Genomic DNA, 23,420 nt, shown 5'->3' on the forward strand with positions numbered 1-23,420 from the left:
GCTCACAATCCAGCAGGAGAATCGTGTGCCGTTGGCTTAAGTCTGCAACTGCAAAACAGCCGCGTTCTTATTGATTTCTCAGCTTTGTTGCCCCAAACAACTGCGCCGACGCATGCCCCCTCCTCGTATTTTCTTCCTCTACTCTCCTTACTCGTTTGCTCTACAATAAATTCGCGCAGTAACAATACAGCCAAGCGTTCAATATTTTCTTTAGTTAATTAGTCGCTCGTGACTACTTACGTTTAAAGAATCCGATTAGTGTACAGGGTGTTGCAACGATATATGGGTCAGAAAGACTGGTTGCCTATTCACGCAGGCGCGCATGGTCGTTCACAACTGCGTAGATTTTGGTGGATTATATCGAGCGATAACTGTTGCCGAAGTTATGAATGACCATGTGCACTTGCACAAATAAACAATCCGTCGTACTGACCTGTATGTCACTGCAACACACACAACGCGTACAAAATAATCCTTCATAGACTTAATTTATTCTCGAGTGTTTTAACACTGTTCAAATTATGCCTAACTAATTGTGAGCACTGAGCATAATTTTTTCCCTTGAAGATTAATTCCCTTTCTCCTTCTTTTAATACCGTTTTTTTAATTAATTAAGAAAAGTGTGGCGTAGTGCAAAATAGATAAATCAATTTATGTTAATCGCCCAGTGGATCGCAAAACAAGTAAATTTGCTCCACCGATTGGTAGAATATTAATATTTTAATATGCAAAACAATGCGTTAAATTTTAAAATAACACATAAAAATACACAATTGCATATTGCAAGTTGTAATTTTCTTATACATTGCAATTACGTGTTTTGTCTGATCGACTGACTCATTTTGTTATTTCAATACAAACATGTATTTATATTATAATATAATGAACTGTATATTATATACTTACGTCATAAATCTTTAAAAAGCTTACTTTAAATTTAAAAATTTTAGTTGAAAATTTTTTGAAATTCTGAAGTATTCAATTTTAAATAATGATGAGAGTGTCGCAAATTTATTAATTTAATAAACCTTTAAATAATTAACATTATATCTACTTTGAATTCTTTTTAAAAAAGTCTCTTCAAACATACTCTATTCATTCAACGTACTCAGTTCATCGAGTCTTCAATTGTAATTATTTCTTCAATTTTACAAAAATAATAATTTCGCAGTTTTACATATAATAGAGTTGAATATGCCAAAGAAATGTGTGTCAGTGTTAATGTAGCTTCTTTATTGATGTATCTGAGAAATAAAAATAAGTAGTACGCAATAACAACATTATTAATGATTTACTATTATACAATATTATATACTGTTATTACAACATATTATTTATTTATATTTGTCTCTCTATCTGTTCATTAAATAATTTCCAGGTGTTAGCAATGCGTTAAGATCTGTAGTTTGTAAAGACAAGCTTAGCGAGATTATTTCTTAATAGTATTAAGGTATTTGCCTGTGAATTATTGCTGCGATAATTCTAATTTTTTTTATATGATATACGTCTCTGATACACGGAATATAGTGACCTAGTTTACACCGAGCGAATTAAAATCTAATAAATTTTGCCGATTCGCAAATCAAGAAATAAAAAATTCATGAATGCGAGGGGACAAAATCATACATGATTTCTCATCGCTATAATTTAACATGGCCGCACCGAGGAAACGGAAACTCCATGCAACGATAACAACTTATTTGTGATTCCAAGACAACGATCCATATTCTGAATCCTCTTTTATCGATAAAATCCGCTAAAAATTTTTTTATGCATGAACATGAATAAATATATAGAATTATATAAAATGTACGTCAAGTATGTCCATACACATTTTTACATAGTATATTTCTATATAATTGTATACAATTCTACACAGTTCTGTATACTTGTGTATGGTGCATGGAAATTTTGTGTATGTTACAATATACAAGAAGTTTCAATAATTGGAGCACTATTGCAACAGCATATTCCTAAGATCAAATCAAGTGAAAAAAGTCCCGTACTACTTTCCCCTCCGACAAACAGTTATCGAGACATCATAAGCTAAATATCGAAAAAGCTATCAATTTTCTCTTGAAAAGTGATACTTTTAATTGCCGTTCGTTTTTTACATAAAGCAGACCATCCCTGGTTTGGTCTTTGCGTACTTTAATCGCGTGGAAAGATTTTGCAATTTTATAAAGCCAATTTTAAATTTGGCGCGTATGTAACAGAGAGAAAGAGTCTTCTTAAATTTTCTCTCTCTCTCTCTCCACAACTTCAGCTTATTTAAAGGGACGCCCAGATGGAGCCAGGAGCCAGAAACTTAATAATAATAATTAAAGGGACGCTCAGTCAAAGGGTCTGTTTTTTATTGCTGCACTCCTGAACTAGTGCACACTGGTGCAATGAGTTGGAATGAGAGGTAATCTATTTGTTTCATTTTAACTTATTGCACTAGTTCAGTAGTGCAGTAATAAAGAACAGGCCTTATATTTACAACGTCTATGGAGCACCCAGGTGTCCGGACCATAGAGCTATTACAGATAGAGGGAAGTAGGTATGGGACAACGTGTAAGCGCATGCGATAGTGGGATAAAAAGAGAACGTTGCAATAGAGGCCGGTGTGTCACTGTCTAACAGTCACGCGCATGCGCGTAACATGTGCGCTTGTAGGCAGAGTGTGTCTCTTTCTTTCTTATAAAAGCATGTGGAAAGAGAAAGATACACTCTGAACTAGTGCAGTTAGGCGCACGCAGTACCTAATACGCATGCGCTATGAGACAATGACACACCGGCCTCTATTGCAGCGTTCTCTTTCTACAGCTATATCGCGTCCTTCGTTGACTCCCTCCCTCTATCTGTAATAGCTCTATGGTCCGGACACGACCGCGACGCGCATGCTCCGGAAAGGCGCCAAAACTGACGAGTCGAAGGGCATCGCGATTCGTGACGTCCGCGACATACGTGTGCACGTGGTATACGCGCGCGTAGTTTTACCGCGCGATACATCGCATTACTGAATCGCTGATAAACTCTCGCCCGCGCGTCGGCCGTCAGGCGCACGGACTGCACGGAGTCGACGGAGCGGCCAGTGCGCCGATGGATCGCGTAACGCGCGTAGAAGGGTCGATTTCTTAGGTTAGACCGCGAGACTCCGTGATCTCGATCGACAAGGGAGCAAGTGGAGGCAGGATCTGAAGCACGATGCGGGCGGCTGTCGCGGTGTTCTGCGTCTTCCTCGGTTGCTGCACAAACGTCGTGTTTCTGGAACTACTCGTCAAGTGGGTATCCGATGACTCGGCCGACCTGCCGTGTTGCATAACGCCGCCCGCGCTGTGTTAAGGCCCGGTCTACAATGAGTTGTTAGTCGTTAGTCAGAAGTCGGAACTGTATGTCGGTCCTTTTTCTTCCACCCAGAAAGGAAAAGGATCAACATATAGTTGCGACTTCTGACTAAAGGCTATTCTACAATTGCGTAAACGTGGTTGTTAGCGGTTGTACAGTGTTGTAAAACACAGTTTTAAACTAGCATTTCCGATTGTAAAGCCTGTTGTAAAAGATGGCTGAACTTGATCTTCCACGACTACAACGATATAGGACGTAAAAGCTAACTAATCATTCATTTCAATTACGACGTATCTCACTCTATTGTATATTACTTTGATGTACAACACTTACTACTACTTCTACTCCTACAACCCTACAACTACGTTTACGCAATTGTAGAATGGCCTTAACGACTAACGACTCAATGGCTACGTTCGGCAGAAAAAGCTGCTTTGCAACTGTTGTAAAATTCATGAATCTGATTGACGTATGCTCTTAAATTCACACAAGATTGAGAGAACACACCAATCAGATTCACGAATTTTACAACAGTTGCAAAGCAGCTTTTCCTGCCGAACGCAGCCATTGTAGACCGGGCCTAAGGCTATTCTACAATTGCGTAAACGTGGTTGTTAGCGGTTGTACAGTGTTGTAAAACACAGTTTTAAACTAGCATTTCCGATTGTAAAGCCTGTTGTAAAAGATGGCTGAACTTGATCTTCCACGACTACAACGACATAGGACGTAAAAGCTAACTAATCATTCGTTTCAATTACGACGTATCTCACTCTATTGTATATTACTTTGATGTACAACACTTACTACTACTTCTACTCCTACAACCACGTTTACGCAATTGTAAAATGGCCTTTAGCGCTGGTCTACAATACGTGGAGTAAGGAGTAAGGGAGAGCCCTTAACTTCTAGCTTTTGGTGTAAGGAAGCTGAAATACGGGCATAATTTTTAAAATATTTGTAACACTGATTGATGGCATTTTGTTTCACTGAGAGTAAGCCTAAGAGCTGAAGTAGGAGTAAGATATAAAATGGATTTATTTCCTTACTCCTACTCCTTACTCCAGCTTACTCCATGTATTGTAGACCGGCCTTTAAGGCCATTCTACAATTGCGTAAACGTAGTTGTAGGGTTGTAGGAGTAGAAGTAGTAGTATGTGTTGTACATCAAAGTAATATACAATAAAGTGAGATACGTCGTAATTAAAGTGAATGATTGGTTAGCTTTTACGTCCTACATCGTTGTAGTCGTGAAAGATCAAGTTCAGCCATCTTTTACAACAGGCTTTGCAATCGGAGATGCTAGTTTAAAACTGTGTTTTACAACACTGTACAACCGATAACAACCACGTTTACGCAATTGTAGAATGAACCTTTACACCGTCCAGAATAAAAGAACACCTTATCGGTACTTTTATTGATACCTCGACCTTCGTAATGTCATGCGACAATGTCATGCGACTCGCTGTATTCGCTTCTACCGATGTAGATTGACTCTCTGTTCAACCTGCTCTTCTATCTCTTTCTAATTCTGCGAGTTGGAAAACGGACAAGTGGTGACGCTGGTGAAAATTTTTCCTCAGAATTTTTACATGAATTGGCACACTTTTCAGAAATACTGAGAAGAAGTCCACTTTCTTTCTTAGACTTTCACATTACGTGAATATTCTAAGGTACAAATGTTTGAAATTATAGAATGAGAAATTTCAGAATATTTCAGAATTCATGCATATAAAAAATTCCAGATACAAACTTTCTCGGTACTTCTGAGAGATGTTCCAATTTGTATTTAAAATAATCTCAACATTTTGTGGAAAAAAATTATAAAATCATTGAAAAAATTTTTCACTTATTTTTGCTTCATTATAAATTTGTTGTAAAACTAAATTAACAATTCTGAGGAAAAATTTTCACCAGAGAAATGAAACCGCGACTAAAATTAATCTGCACCTACGGAAACAGATATTGATGGCGAAGCGCTTGCCCGCCGCTCGTGGTACTTTATTCGAAAACGTTACCGCTACCTCGCGGTGAGCGTCGTTAATACCTTTATCAATTTAATAAAATAACAATCGTTGCGAAATGAAAATAAGGGGTAAACGATAGAAGACACTTGTTCCTGATCGCCTCGATTTTTCAGAGATGATCCTGGCAGCGGAAATCTCATCACGTTCTCGCAGTTTCTTTTCATATCCATCGAGGGGTTCCTGTTCACGTCCAAATGCGGCACCGTCAAGCCAAACATCGGCATAAAGGACCACTTTATTTTGGTCACAATGTTTTTTATCGCCAATGTGTGCAATAATTATGCGTTTGACTTTAATATCCCTATGCCGCTGCACATGATATTTAGAGCCGTGAGTAGCCCGTGCGGTTCCTTCTGATAGCAGATATAAATTTCCGTTGCTATACCGTACCGTTGTATTGTTTCAGGGCTCTCTAATAGCCAACATGATAATGGGTATTATCATTTTAAACAAGAAGTACATGTTTAGCAAATATTTATCGGTATTTATGATCACCTCGGGGATAGCACTCTGCACGATCGTTAGCGGCAAGGAGATTAAGTCCTTGCAGCAGAAGAATGTGCAGGTGGCCACGACGCCGTGGGACGACTTCTTCTGGTGGATCTTGGGCATATCCCTGCTCACGATTGCTCTATTCGTTTCCGCCAGGATGGGAATTTATCAGGAGGTGCTGCACAGCCGGTATGGCAAGAACGCGCGGGAGGCCTTGTACTACACAGTGAGTCTCTTCCCTCGTTTCTTCCTGCGTTAAAATATCAACGTGATCGACGGTTATAATCGAAAAACTCTTTACAGCACTTGTTACCCTTGCCGTTCTTCCTAACGCTAGCGCCTAACATTTACGATCACTGGAACTTTGCGCTCGCGTCCGAGCCACTGAGGTTGCCTCTGATCGGTGTACATATGCCAACGTTAATCGTGTATTTGATTGGAAACATTCTGACGCAGTATCCTTTTTCTAAATAGCTGTATTGTAATGCGTAAGCACGTGTGTACGCGCGCACCCGCACACCGACGTGGCGTTCGAACGTGTGTACTAACACATCACCGAGGTATTTTCCTTGACGATACTCCCAGATACATGTGCATCAGCTCTGTATTCGTGTTAACTACGGAATGCAGCTCCCTCACCGTTACTCTGGTAATAACGCTGCGAAAGTTCCTGTCATTGTTATTCTCTATAGTCTATTTCAAGAACCCGTTTACTATATATCACTGGGTTGGGACGATACTAGTCTTCATAGGTACAATTATTTTTACGGAAGTGATACCAAAGATTACGCAAAGCTTACGGCGGGTACCTAAGACGAAGAAGACGGAATAGGTGCATTAACTTAACGAATAAGGCAAGGCAAATAATCATATTTCTATCGCCTATATAATTGCGTATTGTTCGAGGCATTTTATAGTGATTGTGTCACTTCGACATGTAAGAGAAATTCTCGGACAAATGTGACGTGAAAATAATCAGTGCCCGTCTATAGTTTTATATGAATTTTATGCTTTGGTGAAATAACAGCGAGTGGTTTTCGAAATGTAATTTCACTACATCAATTATATATTCATAATTTAATTTGATGAATAAAAAAAGGGGGTGGTATTCTCTCTTTCAATCGCTATGTACCTGATGGATCAGTTTATTAACGCTCGCATATGAATTGGGCTATTGGTTTAATCAATGCTTTCGCAAGTTCGGTTTTAACGATGCAAGTATATTTCCGTTGTATAGTATATATATTTTTTTACAATAAATATATATCTTTCTATCTAGCAACAATTTAATTTAAATTCGATATCAGGGCACAGTGTTCGAGTGTTATAGATGATCGTATATCGCTTAATTTAAATTCCTTAGGCTCGTTGTTCGGAAAGTTCTCTCGGAAAATGGCAGACGCAAAAAGAAACGATTAAAGTAGCCACAACATTAAAATAACGAGAAATGATGTTTGTGTCGCCGCGTCATATCTTGGCACGCATGTAGCTTCGTAAAATATTTTAGTTACATTTAAATTAATTTCCTATTTACATTATCTATTTGTGAAAAAAAGGATGTACAATGGCACGAGTTAACTATCCGCATGTACGAGCCAGCTATTTGAATGCTCGTCGAAACAAATGTCGTACTCGATTACGATATAAATGTACAAAAATGTAAGAAAATAAAGCTAAAATCCAAGAAAGGAGTACGCTGCTGTCGCCGTGCACAGCCGAGATATGAAAAACGGATTTATCTTATCACGAGTTCAACGTCAAGGTAAATGAACGTAATATTCGGTTCTAATCTAGTTCATATTACAATATGCGCTATTGTGTATTATAAATGTTGCAACGATAAAAGAAATATCTTCTTAAAACTACTATTAAATTGGTCAACGTATATGTATAATTTCTGATTTATTCTTGCGATTAAAGTCTTCAAAAAAAGATGCAAGAAGAATGATCAATACATACGTAAAATTCATACAATTTGTCCCAATAACAAATATCAATTTTCATATTAAATTACGAAATTAATTTAGAAACTGACTCCATAATTTAATATAACATTGTAAAGGCCTTGTGAAATCGCATTGATCCTTTACCTATGTGTAATCATCATGGTCTCACATTTCTTCATGTCATCCGATACAGATTACGATCTCAAGCACATGTTTTTATGTGGAAAATCTGTGATATAAAATACATACTTAATATTATTTCATACTATACTAAATATCATCTAACAATAAAACATAAATTCGATCAATGTTGTTCAAGTTCTACCCTCGAGTTATTTTTTTATGTGTCGAGAGAAGAAGCCTGACAATTATATAAAAAGAAAAAATAATCTACTTCTGAATTCGTAATGTTCCAAAAAAACGTTCTATATAAAAAATCAGAAATCCCAAGAATAAATCGCACGTATAATCATAATTTGTCCATCATTGAACATCATTTTCACGTTAATCAACCCATCGGTTTTGATAAAATCCAAATAATTGATTATTAAAATGGAAGTGACTCGGGTTTCTCCACGACCTTGAAGATATTGGACAGTTCGTCAACCAAGGTTTCATATCGATAGGCCACTCGTATGTCCGGTACGTTCGTTCGAGTGATATCGTTGCCAGCGACTCCTTCCTTCGTATAATTAGGTCCTAACCAGTACTGCTTACTCTGCAAAATGGAAAACAATAGGATCGTATGACATTCCGTCACGTTCATGAATGAAGCAAGTGTACAGATACAAAATCGAAAGATGTATTATCACTATAATAAGACAAGCTTGTAAAGCGGCGTCAGTCCGATCCCTTAGTTGCCCTTTATGTACAATGGAAGACCGGAGAGCTGATATAATTACTCACCTTATGCGGAAAGCCACTCATAAGAACGGAGTTGCGTGCTAACTCGCACATGTCACACGAACTGAGTTTCCACACTTGCGCAGCAATACTATATTCTTCCATCAGAGGTTCCTAAAGTTAATATATTAAACCACATCAATATATAAATCGTAAGATACAGTAGATATAGCAATAATAATCTTAATATATTAACGAGTTTTCCAAATTATAAAAAAAGATAGCGTATTATTATATTATCCACAGTGTATGATAGTTTCTCATTTACCTTGGTAAAATGAAACTGGAGAGGATCATCCGTGGACAAGCTTACACATAGTCCTCTAGCAAGGTATTCTGGAAGTGGATTACGGTGATAGTTCAGGAAAAGCGAGTTGTTACTGAGCGGCGACATCGCGATGCCGATTTGCGCCAGGTAATACAAGTACTGGAGCACGGGAACTTTTCTGAGTAGTAAGCCGTGCGAAATGTTCTCTGCCATCATGTAGCCGCACACAAGATGTTGTATGGGTCCTGCCTCGCCGCAATGAGGTCTCAGGACAAATGTATTCAAGCCTTGTTCCCTGTAAGAGATTTTACGTCTCGGGTGTAATGAGATGATTACTCAAAATAAAATAGAAAAAACTTAATAAACGTACGCTCGAAAGTGATTGAGGACTGTCATATTTGCGTAAGTATAATATTGATAATATCCGTATGGCGGGTTCTCTATGTCGTCCCATTCTGCGGGTGGATAAACGTCTTTATCGAAGAGAGGATTTTCCGGCTTACTTTCATCGTCCACGGAGTCGAAACCTATTACCTATGGCAATAATACAGCGAGTGTAAAGCATTTAGAAAAGTACAATGACAGTAAGAAAAACTGATGAGCATAAGATAGGAAAACGTACGTATTTGAGAAATTTATGTAATTCCGGATGCGAATTGGGATCGTTGGTCACTTCGAAGAGCGGCAGAAAAATGTTGTTGATAATTTCTTGGAAGTTCGTCATGAGTTTGTTCAGCTTAAAGATATCGCTGTGCAATGTAAAATGCAAACAATGAGAAATTGGTCAAACCGTCAAGTGTCGCGCGTGCGATATAACAGACTTACTATAATCTAGGGATCTGTATGAGCCAGCGTACGTTATCTGAAGCGACATCGCTCTCGATCGCCCACGTAGCTAGTTTATCCCATTCTTCTGGACCCTTGCCGTAGATAGACAGGCGTAGCTCCGCGTTCTGATATTTCGACTCCTCAAGATCGCTCGCGACCTCCTTGATTATTCGTGCAAAATACTTGCCGTTCAGGTAGTTATCGGTCTTGAGGAAAACTTCACGCAAGCGGCTCTCGCCGATAGGATTGTACTTCGCGTTGAACTTGTCGAATCTGTGAAACGTATTTCTGTCCTGCGAGAAGAAGGAAAGGTAGCGCGCAATACTTTTTGGGAGACTTCTTCGATATCCTGGTATATAAGCATCTCATTCGGAAAGATATACTTACCGCGTGCACATCCAACATGTCGACGCTCAGATCGTAAGTCGTCAGACTCATGGACTGAAAAACTTCGCGGAGTGTCATGGTCTCGCCAGTTTTGGAACAAGTGACCACTTCAGAGGCGTGATTCTTCAACGTTTTCTTGATGAATCTGAGCAGGTGCTTTTGATTCATGCATGAAGCCGCATGTATGTGAGTATCGACCTGCAATGAATTCAATCGTATAATAACGCAACTCAATCACACGCGTCGTTGATGTACAAGCGAAAAGAGTCCACTTGAGGTAACAAGAGGTCTAAAAATATTCTTTAATTTCCCGCTTAAAAAATTTCATTATCCCGTTTCTACCTCTACAACAAATATTGATCTTAGAAATTACGGTCCCAATACACTTGCGAATTGTTTGCGTACAGACCTTCCTGATGTTGTAGAAGTCCCTGTGCGGCACGGCCTTCTGACTCGCCAGTTCTCTGAGCTCGTTCAGCAGCACGTGTAACTGAAACTTGGAGGAGAGATAACTCAATCTTCGGTAACAGAAGGATTTCAAAGGCCCGTCGGCGATCATGGCGCACAGGAGGTTCATGCCCTGGATGAAGGCCGCCATGTCTGGGTACGAATACGGGAGCGGCTTGCCGTTAGCCAGGTCCTCGTCACTGGCAAACAGGTTGAACACGCCGTTGACCGGTACGATCTTGTAATTCTTTGCCGGTGGAAATTCGCATTTCCACGGATCGCCCCGGGAAGCAGGCGCATGTACTGGGTGATCTGTTGATAATTGATCAAGGCGCACGTTAGCGAGGCATCGTTTAGCGCGCCAACCGTCTGTTGCCGCAGCGCTGTTTCATCTATTCCGAGATAATGACTGTCTCGCACGTGGTTAAGAGACTCTATGGTTAAGTAGTAGCTAGTACGTGACTCAAAACAGCGTGCAACAGGAAATTCAAGGTAAGGATATTAATAGGTATTAGGAAGACCTGTCCGAGAGACGTCTTTGATCAGCGCGTCGATGTCCGCGTCGGAACGAGCGCCCTTGATTTCTTTCACAATATCCAGCAGCTCTTTCCCTTAGGAAATATGTAATAAAACTGGCATCGTATACTCTTCATTAACTCATACGCTAAGAGCGTGTGGTGCTTGGCACACTAAACTAAAGCCGTGCTTTATATAAAGCTCCGTACGAGAAGTCGCACGATTATACACGCTGCGACCGACGAAAAAGAAAAAGAAGAAAAACTACACAGCACATGAACGGATAGCTTGACGTTGTTATTGCCATCGGCGCTTGAAGCGTTAAAACGTTGATGTTAATTGCGTTGATTGCACTGGAGTATTTCGTAAGATTACACGCGTTTCCTTGATATATAACGGCACGAGGGAAGGACGTCGGGACGAGTATGGAAAGTCGGATTGGATTTACAACGTACAATTTTGAGACACGTTTCTCAAATCAACGATAGCTACCTTCGATGCACTTGCGGTCATCGTGGTGAACTTCGTCGTCTGTGGTGAGTGGCCGCTTATCGATACTACGCAAGAATCTAGAAGTAATAGTGGGGAAGCTCTGCTTGGAGTTGTTCATGTACTTTTCGCGGATCGCCAACGCCTGCACCAGCATCTTGGAGGCCCTTTGAAGATCTTCCAGAGGCACCTACGTGTAATTTTTCAAGATGAAGCACAGCGATAGAAAATCACTCGAGGCGGGGGACGCAGCAACCAAGTAATTTTTCAAATTAATCGCTTGCGTTCGCGCCGCTCACTTTTCACGCCGAAAAGTGCCGACGAATGTCGCGACAAACTTGATAACGCGCTCTGCTTCTACCGCAATTCTCAGAGTTTAATTAGGCTTTATGATCAAAATGTTTTCAATTTATTTAAAGTAAATAACATCAATACTTTTCGACGTGGAACAGGAGAAATACGAACGCGCTGCTTTGTATTCTTCGCACACATTTTTTTATCATCAGTTTCGGCACTCAAATACTTAATAATGTTTTAATATTTTGTTATTATCTATTGCAACATAAAAATCTTTAGAGTAAAATAACGTAAGACAATTTAATTTAAACTTTAACGCAATACTTGTGCTTAAACTGATTTTGATATACATATCCAGATTATAACGATTAAACTAGATTAATGGCATCGCTTATAAATTAATCGTGAATATAACATAAAGGGAGAAGGAGCAAAGCCAGGCGACCAAGGGTTTCTCGCGTAAATCCGCTGTTCCAAGGTTTCCATTTCACACATCCACATCACAATCTCCAGGGACACATCGTGCATAATAGTATCCGCGAAACCATAAAGTTGAAGTTATATCTCGACTAGATCGATCTCCTGGGTCGATTACTTGATAATGTCTTACAATTATTTATTTCTCGAGAAATACTTACAGACGAACGAGTTTTGTTTTCCTTAATTATTCATAAATTTATTTACTTCATTGTTATTCAAGTAGTACCTATAGTCATAATAAAGGTACCCGTAAAATGATGGAATAAGTTTCAAATTATCGCGTCGTTCAGTAAAAGATAATAAACGACAACAAATATATCATTCGACAAAAAAATAGCCATGGGAATCGTGAAACGTTTATTATGAACACCATGTATAAATCAGGTAGAATTAACAGTCTAAGACTCACCCCGGAAGTGTCCTCGCCGGATATGGAGACCCGTTGAAAATGAGGTACGAAATCATTTTCTTCTATCTTGAAACTATGATCGATGTCATCGGGAACTCCTGTATGGAGCGACGGCTCGTAATGACTGCGACGTTCCTCAAGATCCTTTGCAGCTCTAGAAAAATTAATCGTTGAGTTAATTTTTTCTTACGTAAAATAAAATTTCGCAGCGAGGTATACCTTTATTATATAAGATAACTCGCAATTATTCTGCGAAATATTAAAGGCAGATTCTTTTATGTAAATCCGTGACAAAGATTTTCTATGAAAATAATCTATTGGAATAGTTTTTAATTCTCAACGTGAAATATCGCCGCAATTAATACTGCGATATATTCAAACAATTTTCTTAATATAAACGCCAAGATTAAAGTAATAAAGTACAGTATCTATGTATGTGCAATTCTGAAGTGTCAACATTCTACCTCATTTTCGTTTCACTTCAGATTGGAGCAAGGAATTTTCTTTCATATCGTTAAATATTAACTGCTGCCCTGTGCAGAGCAAGTATCTAAAATTATCTTACGCAAACGTCGATAGGGGAGAATTATAGCGGAGTTAATTCACAGGTTGCAACAGAGGCAAATGAAATACACTTTCGTGATCGAGAGTCTTCAATCACGAGAGAGTAGGGTTAAATTCGACGAAGTCGTGATAGATGCTTCATGGACTTTTGACCCGAATGTTATCAATGAATATCGAGGCGATATTCTTCTTTTATATATATATACACCTATATATAGTACATACATGTGAGCAAATTAAACTGCAAGATAACCGCTCTTTAATTAATGCATCATGCACGAGTTTCATTAATGCCTGTCCGTATATCCCGGTTTATTTCCTCGTGTCCATAATTTCATAATATTATCAAGACGAGTCTTGTACACTGAAAGTAATATTTCCGACAAGAAATGTTAAAATGGCTCGCAAAATGGCAGGAAATAATCGCTCTCGAGATAATTTTAAATATTTAACCCTTAAGTCGAATACTAAAATGTCAAATTAAAAAGGTTAACACAGTTTGATAACAATTATGTGATGTATTAGTTTAATGTTACTAATATTGTATGCTATTAATAAAAATCAATACGTATAGGTATATTAATATCGCAGCTAATATATTATACCTTTAAATAATAATATCAAAATTAACAATCTCGTGACCTATACTTCAAATTGCGGTACGTAGATTCATCAGCACGATATTGAATCGCACGTTCGCCCCCAGATATGCTTATCTGTACGTCATTAGGCACATAACCGGTAAAAAATTTTTCATGCATGAACCATGAATATGAATAAATGTATAGAATTATATAAAAATATAAAGAATCGATGGGGGAAGTTCAGTGTGAGCCAATAAGCGCGGAACACACTGCGTGGTTTAAACGTGGAAAATAATGTACTTTTTATTCAAACGTTTCGACCCATATTCGGGTCTTCTTCAGTGATGAGATAAAGAGAAAATATTATAGCGAGCGTGAAACGGAAAATTATCGTGGAATCGGTGTAATCGTCACGATCAAATTAATTCCTATCTCAAGATTGAACACTCGTGAGTCTCCACATGGTTTCAACCATAAAGAGAAAGGCATAGAAAATCGTAGTCAAAGACGAGAGAGGACATATCTGTAACATTAACCGAACAGTAATGACTAATATAAAAAATATACATCAAATATGTCCATACATATTTTTATAATACATTGTACCCATACAGCATGCATGTCTAAAAGACATTTTTAAGTCGTCTTTTAGATATACATATCTAAAAGACGACTTAAAGATGTCTTAAAGACGTCTTTTAGTGCCGTATGGGTATATTTCTATGCAATGCAAATTTTTTATGTACAAAATTACTTATTTATAATTATATACATATAATTATAAATAAGCAATTTTCCACTTGAAAATTTTTTCATATAAAAGCATGTATAAATCTATTAAAAAATATATAAAACTGTGTAGAATTGTATAGAATTATATAGAAATATGTATGCAATGTAAAAATATGTATGGACATACTTTTCACGTATAATTTTATATAATACTATATATTTAATGCATGGTGCTTGAAAAATTTTTTACCGGGTATTAATAATTCATGACGCATGTTGGGTAAATAAGAGCGATAGATCGAGTCGGTAATCGGTGCAGCTAGAAAAATTGTACGCTCGTCTGCGAGAATTTGAGAGGTAAAGCGTGATTCGCCGCCATTCCGCTCTCGTAATATCAAGAATTACCTCAGGAGGATCCTATTATCCCTCGTCCATCGTTTCGACTCGTTTACGTCGGCGAACATGTTACGCGATCGACGCCACGTGCTCGGAGATCGATTGCTCTTACGCGCGGGACAGATTCCGCGGTGCGGAAGCGCAAGCCGAGTAACGCGATGCAAATTCGCGCGCTGCGCTCCTCTCCGCGCTCATTCGCCGCTGCCGCCGCGAGTTTTCGCAGACGGCGACACACGGGATTCCATCGCCGAGGACGGATTTCTAGCAGTCCCGCGAGCGGCGATCGACGGCCTTAGCAGCGTCCCTCGATCACAATCGCAGATCAGCCGTGTCGGCCGATCTTCGGTAATCCGGCCGAAAGTCCCCGCGATCTTTCATGATTAGTCGGCCGGAAAGTCTGATATGTTCTCTTTATGGAAGTTGACGGGGCGCGATGGGAGCCGCAAGGTCCTTTCCCGGTGTCCTCCACGATCTCATGCATATATTTCGCCACCCTGCTGCGTGCTGTCGAACGAACGTTAAATTGTTCCGGCTTCGTCACCGAGCATTCGATCATCGCGATTTCGCGGCGGGAAATTACATGCGTTTCGCAAAAAAAAAATAAAAAATATTCTGCGCTGAGGGGAGTCGCGCGAGAGCGGAAAATATCGAATTAAAATAAATTGCGGGGGGGGGAAGGGGGAAATAATGTAGAATGTATTTTCGATGCGCGGGTAAAATTAATTCGCGCATGGAGAAAGAGGCGAAATATTATTTCTATTATGTTAATGTGCATAATCTTTCAAGTATTAATGTTTATTCTCCGCCGGTGTTTTTCCATTTTATATCCTATCTCACTTCGTTGACAAATAGTTGCGGGATGTGGTGAAAGGCTAGCAAAATTTCGCGGTGTAATAGCGGTGTGCTATACGGTGCTGCGGTAAACGCGTTCCTCACACCCTTGCATGTACCCGCCCTCCCGATAAATCTCGCTAAACGCCGCGAGACTGCAAAAAGCTTGGAGAAAGAAAACGGCAAAATGGCAAACGCTAATCAATTCACGCGCGACGAGTTCGAATAAGTACCTACATTCCGAGTCTCGAAATATCTACTCGTACGGCCAGAGAAAGTTTCTACGAAATACAAATTTTCTTGGAATTTTGACCTTACTACTTTTTTATTCAATTTCAAAGAAACGATTTCATCGCCTTAACCAAAATTTTATTTTATTAAGGCTGGAATCTCTAAGAGAATTCACATATCTGTTTCTTCACATCTAGCAAATATTTTAGTACAAGTAAAGAAAAGTTTAGCAGACACAAAGAAACATGAGATTTCAACCTATCTCATTTGTTTCACCTAAATAAATCTTTTTTTCTGGGTGTGACGTGAGATTCTGTTAGTTTCAACTCTTCCCGAATCTCCCGTTTCACTCCTTGCTAAATCTTTGCCCGCTCGGTGCCGAGCGCTCCGCGAGATTTGAATTCGCGCCGCGTAAATTGCGAGGGCGACACGCGGGAAACTAATCGGTGGGGAAAAACGCAGGACTAAAATCTCACGACTTATAGGTAAAAATCGTGAATGCGAATCGGATTCTCGGGGGGGGGGGAATATTCTCGACTCGCGTGTCGCACGTTTCTGCGTCATCGACGCTGTTAAAGCGCGAACACACGCGGGAGAAGCGTCCCTCTTCTTCGTCAGTTCACTCACTCGCCAGCATCGGACGAACTCTCGTTCCCGTCCACGGCCGTCGTCGTTCGCGTCAAGCGCCGCCGCGGTCCGATTACATCACGCTTAAACGTGAGATACACCTGGCTCGTTGCGTCTCTTAGCTCTCACGCTACACCAATTACGCCGGGATCGAACGCGCGTGCCGTTGCGTTGCGTTGCGTTGCGCCGCAGCGCGGACGCTCTCGAGCTCGAGTAATGTACTTAATTGCATCGCGCACGCGGCAAACGGAGGGTCGATAAATCAAAATCTTTGATTTCCAAATCGATTATACAGGTAGAGGAGCGGGTTAGCGTAATCCAAGTAGGGTTCATTATACGCGCACCGGATGGTATACTCGTTTTTCAACAAATAGACTGGCGTTCGATGCAATTATGGAGAAACGTATTATTATCGAGTTTTAATTTGTAAAGGAATTTTAATTGTCATTTTCTGCATTCGAAAGATGATAATTAAACCGTCCCTGCGCGCGTCTTGCCACGTCACGCAAATTCTTCGCGGGGACCGCAGCTACGCTGGAATTGAAGTTATCCCGAGTCGAAACTTTGGTACCATTTTGACACTTTTAAGGATAATTTGCACCTACGTAGCTGATCTATATTAAAGTAGGTCCTTTCAAGTAGGAGCTAAAGTAAATTCTGAGAATTAAAGATTCAAGGGAGAAATAACCAATATAATGTCATCAAAGTTATTTGATCTATACACCAAATAACTTTGATGACATTATATTGGTTATTTCTCCCTTGAATTTTTAATTCTCAAAATTTACTTTAGCTCCTGCTTGAAAGGACCTACTTTAATGCTAAATTGGCAAAAGCAGAAATTTCCGACACTGTCAGTTTTGAAGTAGGAGTAAATTTCTTGCAGTTCGACCTCTTTTACTGTCTCAGGTCCTACTATATATAATAGAAATGGTTCAACGTAGGGCGAAAATTTCGACTCGGGATAGCGAATTCGGTTACTTGCACTAGTGCGCACCATGGTGTAAAGATACAAGGTGAAGCAATCTGGTGGATATGCGCGGCGTTAACCGATCAGAAGTCGCCCAAACTACCAGATTGACCAATCAGAAATTTGCCCCAACCTTCAAACTGCAAATCATTGCGGTTGAATGCAGGAAGAACCACTGAACAATTTTACCCCAAAAATTGGTTACATGCGCAATGTTTCACCTTGTATTTCTACACCATGGTGCGCGCCGCGTGCGCGCTAAGGCTTGTTTACAGTCAATTCTTATATTTCTTACTCTCTAAAAGTCTATCGGCGGATTATCACTGAAAACAGTGAATAGTCACTGACTTACAGTTATAAGTATACCAGTGAAAATACTTATAACTGTAAATTTTTAAGGTTGAGATAACTTAGAACGTTATATTATAAAGGAATGACATCACACTGGTTTAGGAAATTAGGGAAAAATAATAGGGAAAAGGGGGGGATAAGGAAATAGGGAATAGGGAAAATGTGGAATAAGGAGTTAGAAACGGTAAAAGGAAATATTATTAGAAAATTATGGAAGAAAAGGGAAAGTAGGATTCGATGTTTAAAGAGAGAGAATGAATAGTCACTGACTTCAGTGGTGTGTAATTCACTGATTGATTTTTAAGAAGTTATATTTAAGAATACCTTAAAGCCCCATGAAGTGGGAAACAAATAGGAATATACCGGATTTTACGGATCATTGGCCGTGTATTATATAATGTTGTGTAGTACATAACAATTTGTTATTTTATTATTTATCAGTTTTTTTATTACTGATCTTTCCCTTTGTTTCAATACACACCGCACAAAAACCTATAATGCATAGTACGAAATATACATTTTCAATACTTTTCATTTCTACTGCATTTTGAGAGACAGGTGCATGTCTGACATGTCTCGTTACAAAAGCTAGAACTGACAAAATAATACACAACACGGCCAATGGCCTGTAAAATTCCAGTATATTTGATATTTGTTTATGCTTCTAATGAAGGATAGGACTTATGAGTGGTGAATTTCACTTTTTAGCGACCCAAGCAACCGTATAATATAGGCTCGGGGTTATTATGAGATTTACACTTGGGAGTGTTCCCTTTAAATCACCTTTTATCTCTAACGGTCCCTTTAGAAAGAGACAAAGGATGAACTATAAGGTCAAAGTTAAACGGCGTTGGCGAAAACGGCCATAAGCCAGTAAAATGATCTACAGCATCCGTACGGATCATTTTTATTCTTGGCTAGAGTTTTGTACGCGTGTTCAGGACGACCTTAAGTATGAAAATTGACTACGAACAAGTCTTCGCGTACCACTAGTGCAAGCAAATGGTCTACAGCATCCGCACGGATCATTTTTCTTGGCCCGACAGTTCTGAACGCGTACTCGAGACGACCTTAAATACGAAAATTGACTACGAACAAGCCCTTAGCATACCACTCAGTGCGTACCAGCGCAAGCAACCGAATTCGCTATTAGACGCGACCGAACGCGAGCATAGCTTCGTCGGAATCCGAGGTGCACCGAGATAATCTCTATAATCTTATCGGCGGCGCTTTAGTGCGGGAACCGTTTTATTCCGCCGGCCTTATTATATGTATACCGGTTTCGATACGGAGAGCACGGCGCAGCCACACGCGAGCCTCGTGCGCGAACGACGGCCCCTGAGACCTCCTTCGCGCGCATATGCAAGCTCTTTCGACCGTGCCGGAAGTCGCGTACGCCGCCGCGAGCGTACGTCCGGTACCGACGACGGTCGCACGAGAACTGGAGCGGGCTGGCCGAGGAAAGGGCGGCTGATCGCGCGGGCAACCCCTACGAGCCACCCCCGCGCCCGGCCAGCGAGGCTCCACCGCGCGCTTCACGGCGCTCTCCGTGATCCGCACGTAAAAACGCGGCCGATACATGGTTTCCGCTTACGGTGACGTAATCTGTCCTCGCGCGCGCGTACGTACATCTTTTGTGCGTCGTCGAAACGACGTAGAGCGCGAACGCGCGCGTGGCGTACTTATCGCTTGCTTAATCGCTCGCCTGTGGGTCCCCCGACAATTTATCTGTTGCATCGGTCAGTTTTCCCCGTGAATATACCGTCGCGAAATAACGCGTCCGCGCTCTCACGCGAGCAACGTCGATACCCGTTGATATCTACGCTCCGATATCGTTGAACTGTCGTGTGTACTTTCAGTTAGGGGCAGCGGACAGAAGTACGAACTCGGCGAGGAAACTACCCCGAATAAGCTTATTGGCTTTTGTTTCGCGACCAAGACCCGCTACGATCGATTTTTGAGGCGGAGGTCGTTATACGGGGTGTGTTTCGCAACCAGGTTTGCGCTCGACGCATCTAAAAGCGCGTCTCTCCCTCCCCCCCCTCTCTCTCTCTCTCTCTTTCATTTTCGCTCGCTCACTCACTCTCGGTTGGGCTTCGCGACTCTCCGTTGAGATTTTATCAGTTCTTCTCGCGGCTCGCCAATCGACCCTCCTTGCCGAACCCTTCGATCGCCACCACCGGGACGGTTCTATTTTTAAATAAGTATTAACGATTATGACACACATTTCGAATTGAATTATCGCGTTACATTAAGCGTCTCGAGGCCAAACAGGCACACGGCCCGCGTTGAATTATTGATCGCAGCTTTATTGGCTGCAGCGACGAGAGTTCCGTTCACGACGACGACGACGACGACGATTTTATCGGTGATCAACGGCCGTCCCAAGGTAATCCACGCTTTTCGTGCGATCGGTAAACAAAGATTGCGCCGCCGATCGAAATAACGCGCGAATGCGTTACTCGCGCAAGGGGAAATATAATCTTCGCGGCGCATATGCGCGACATGTTTATGGACAGTGTGCGCCAAATACCCTCGATTGTCCAACCTTTATGCTTCCGCCGTGGTATTATTAAACGATTGATAATTCAAAACGAGCCGGGAGAGAAATGTGCGTAACGCTGATTAAAAATAACATCAATGATGAACGTTGCGTAGTTCCCCTTCTTTACAAAATTAATAAACCTCTAGTTCATAAATAAATCTCACCGGCAATGCCCGTTTGATGAATTTATACTTCGGTAGAATCGCATTATATAAAGTCCGCTATTATGAGAAAGGCTCCTGATGCGAGACAGCGAGGTTTCTGCTAAATTAATAGGAAATCATCCGCTGGCTCCACCATGAATTTATTTGCCCCTCGAGCGAAATCTGTTTCGTGGAAAATTCATTGCCAGATCGGTCGTGTAACTGTTGCGAGAAAGATTCGTGAAATTGGACGGTGTTGAAAATTCGCTATCTTATATTAGGAGCTTATCTCACAATAGGAGACTCCCCTCTACAAATATGCACGCGAGTTAAAAATTTATATAACTCAAATCCCGTGTGCAGCGCAAACTGGCCCGGACGTTGTTACTGGAGAAGTAACTTTTCGAGGGAAAAACGGGGAAACTGGAAAAGAGAGCGCGGCGCGCCATTTCACTGAATAGCAAATGCGACATATTTCTCGCGCAAAATTCGCAAAATACTCGTCCCGGTCTCTCCAGTCGAGACGTGAGCGTGACCTACCAGTCTCCCTCTCTCTCCTCTCTCCCCGCCCCACGCTCTATCTATCCGTTTATATCCTTCGCTCGGATCTGCATAATACATCACGGTGCCCGGTGAAATATCTAACGACGATAATCACCCCGACTCACTGGTTCGCATGGCAAACCCGCGGCGTGCGTTGCCGAGTCGGCGTGCCCACGTAAAACCATAGTAAATGGCCCCAAATTGAAGAGTAAAGTCTAAGCCCACCATCCAGCAACTCAAAGACGAAATTTCACGCCACATTGAAGAGATTCAGGAGCAGTTGTGTCGAGATGTGATAGCAAATTTCGATAAGCGGATTGACGTGTGCCGCCGGAGCCGTGGCGAACATTTGGCGGACATTATCTTCCATACTTAATTGTAATGGCCTACCAAACATGTTCTATTAAAGAAATTTTCATTTTTGTACGCCACCGATTTTTAATTCACGTTTAACATCATTCCTTCTTATTGAAACACCCTTTATAACTAGTATGCCCGCTCTCTGTCGGTCCTTCGATCTTTTCGGTCTCGACACGTGGTATTCCGCCATGGTTTTGGTATGAAATCCCGTCACACTGTCACACTGATTTCACACTACCGCATATACAACACCCGTCTCATTGGCCACACCAAAATAATGGCGGATGCGCGGAAAGGATCGGCGCAAAACAAAACCACTGGCAGAGTGGGCATACTAGTTGTACTATAGTATATATGTGGTAGTGTGACAGTGTGAAAGGATTTCACACACCGAAGTAATTGCGGAGCACCACGTGATCGAGTCCGAACAGATCAAAGGGCCGACAGAGAGTGGGGCATACCAGTTACACTATGGCTATACTATGGTAAAACATCGCGCGTGGAACGTTTTCTCATTGCTGCGCCACGCCGCAGGAAGTCGAACGAGTCATCCTCGGCAAGTATCGCGTCAGCGTTCGATCGTCAATATTGTGCATACAATAGAGACACGGGGTCCCCGATATAGTCGTACCAACTAGCTGTAGAATAATCACGGGTAAATTACGCAGATGTAACCCAAGTATTCTCCTCGAGTTTCTCAGATTTTCCGATAGATGACACATTCTTTCTCCTCCCTTGGCCGGACGCAAATTCGCGTTAAAAGCCTGGGTAGGAGGGATTAGTGAGGCGAATTTAATATTCTTTCAGCGGAGGAGCTAGCTAATTCGGGACACTCTCATCGGGCGCATTTAAAATCCGACCCCACATCTCGCGATTAATACGACGGTCCGGTGATAATACCGTGCGAAGAACAAGCGATCTTCCGTTCGTTCCTTAATTTTCGTAAGAGCCTTTGAACGGATCGTGATGTACCCGAGATGCCCGACACGCGATTGCGACATTTAAATATACACGAGTTCGAAAACGCCAGAACGCTTAGATCGTTTAAAAAATATAAAAGAAGCACGATGTTCTTTCACACATGCCGTACATTTTGGAAACAAGAGTTTTTTTTTAAACATTGCCGCTCAAAATCGTGTTCTTTCTAAACATAATTTTAATTTTTACACGCTTGGCGATTTTCACCGAATTAATTTAGTTTAGGGTAGTTGTTTCGCGACAGTAAGGCTCGAAAGTTTCTTCCAGACAGAAACCAGCACTCAATTATTACAATGATATATCTTGATGTAATATTGTTCTAAAGAATGCAGTTACGATTAATACATAATATAAAATAAATTCGAAAGATTATAGTTCGAGGCGTCGTTGCCACTCTCTTACACTACACTCATGTCTACTACATAATTCTCCCTATTTTTCAGTTTTAACTGTTTATATTGTTGAAACGAAACGGTCAATAATTTTGATGTTTTTTTTACAGTTATTCGTTCTATTTTACTTTATATTTCTTTCTCATACGAATCTCACTCACCGTTAAGCGTAAAAAAATAAAACGTGCCATTATTTGCGTTTGCAAACGCAAATATTAATATTTTAACACATAATAAGATGCGTAAATAATATTTCACGTCTAATAATATTACAATGAATTATATTGTTACGTGTAATAATATTTTTAACGTGTTTTACACGTAATATTTCGTGTGACATAGTAAACTTTAACATTT

At 40.6% G+C, this 23,420-nt stretch overlaps 2 protein-coding genes across 10 annotated transcripts in view; one reads left to right on the forward strand and one right to left on the reverse strand.

Annotated features, from left to right (window-relative positions):
• The first annotated feature begins 2,900 nt into the window (after positions 1-2,900).
• Positions 2,901-6,976, forward strand: LOC105560232 (UDP-xylose and UDP-N-acetylglucosamine transporter). Its single transcript, XM_012009154.1, has 5 exons — positions 2,901-3,266; positions 5,468-5,684; positions 5,761-6,072; positions 6,150-6,301; positions 6,432-6,976. Exons 1-5 carry the CDS (start codon positions 3,190-3,192, stop codon positions 6,676-6,678), a joined length of 1,005 nt encoding a protein of 334 aa, XP_011864544.1. The 5' UTR covers positions 2,901-3,189; the 3' UTR covers positions 6,679-6,976.
• Positions 6,977-7,048: 72 nt separating this feature from the next.
• The window catches only part of LOC105560233 (AMP deaminase 2), a 42,293-nt gene continuing 25,921 nt past the window's right edge, over positions 7,049-23,420 (reverse strand). For 6 of the 9 annotated variants that reach the window (XM_012009155.1, XM_012009158.1, XM_012009161.1 and 3 more), the window contains 11 exons: positions 12,817-12,970; positions 11,634-11,820; positions 11,147-11,236; positions 10,588-10,937; positions 10,179-10,376; positions 9,789-10,084; positions 9,586-9,712; positions 9,334-9,497; positions 8,964-9,258; positions 8,699-8,809; positions 7,049-8,510 (listed from right to left, as the gene is read on the reverse strand). In XM_012009155.1, the coding sequence (XP_011864545.1) occupies positions 8,340-8,510; positions 8,699-8,809; positions 8,964-9,258; positions 9,334-9,497; positions 9,586-9,712; positions 9,789-10,084; positions 10,179-10,376; positions 10,588-10,937; positions 11,147-11,236; positions 11,634-11,820; positions 12,817-12,970 (2,143 nt within the window). In that variant the 3' untranslated portion in view covers positions 7,049-8,339. Of the gene's footprint in view, positions 8,511-8,698; positions 8,810-8,963; positions 9,259-9,333; positions 9,498-9,585; positions 9,713-9,788; positions 10,085-10,178; positions 10,377-10,587; positions 10,938-11,146; positions 11,237-11,633; positions 11,821-12,816; positions 12,971-15,101; positions 15,216-23,420 lie in introns of those variants that run through there. The other 3 variants (XM_012009156.1, XM_012009163.1, XM_012009157.1) reach the window with 3 other exon arrangements.

Source organism: Vollenhovia emeryi, unplaced genomic scaffold (assembly GCF_000949405.1).
Source record: "Vollenhovia emeryi isolate VEMERY1.0 unplaced genomic scaffold, V.emery_V1.0 DF939235.1, whole genome shotgun sequence".
Taxonomy (NCBI): domain Eukaryota; kingdom Metazoa; phylum Arthropoda; class Insecta; order Hymenoptera; family Formicidae; genus Vollenhovia; species Vollenhovia emeryi.

Excerpts from the sequence above, each read along its gene's own strand:
- LOC105560232 (XM_012009154.1), top strand. The coding sequence starts at position 3,190 with ATGCGGGCGGCTGTCGCGGTGTTCTGCGTCTTCCTCGGTTGCTGCACA. Across the intron at positions 3,267-5,467 it reads TTTCTGGAACTACTCGTCAA|AGATGATCCTGGCAGCGGAA; the intron begins GTGGGTATCCGA and ends TCGATTTTTCAG. Across the intron at positions 6,073-6,149 it reads GGGAGGCCTTGTACTACACA|CACTTGTTACCCTTGCCGTT; the intron begins GTGAGTCTCTTC and ends AACTCTTTACAG.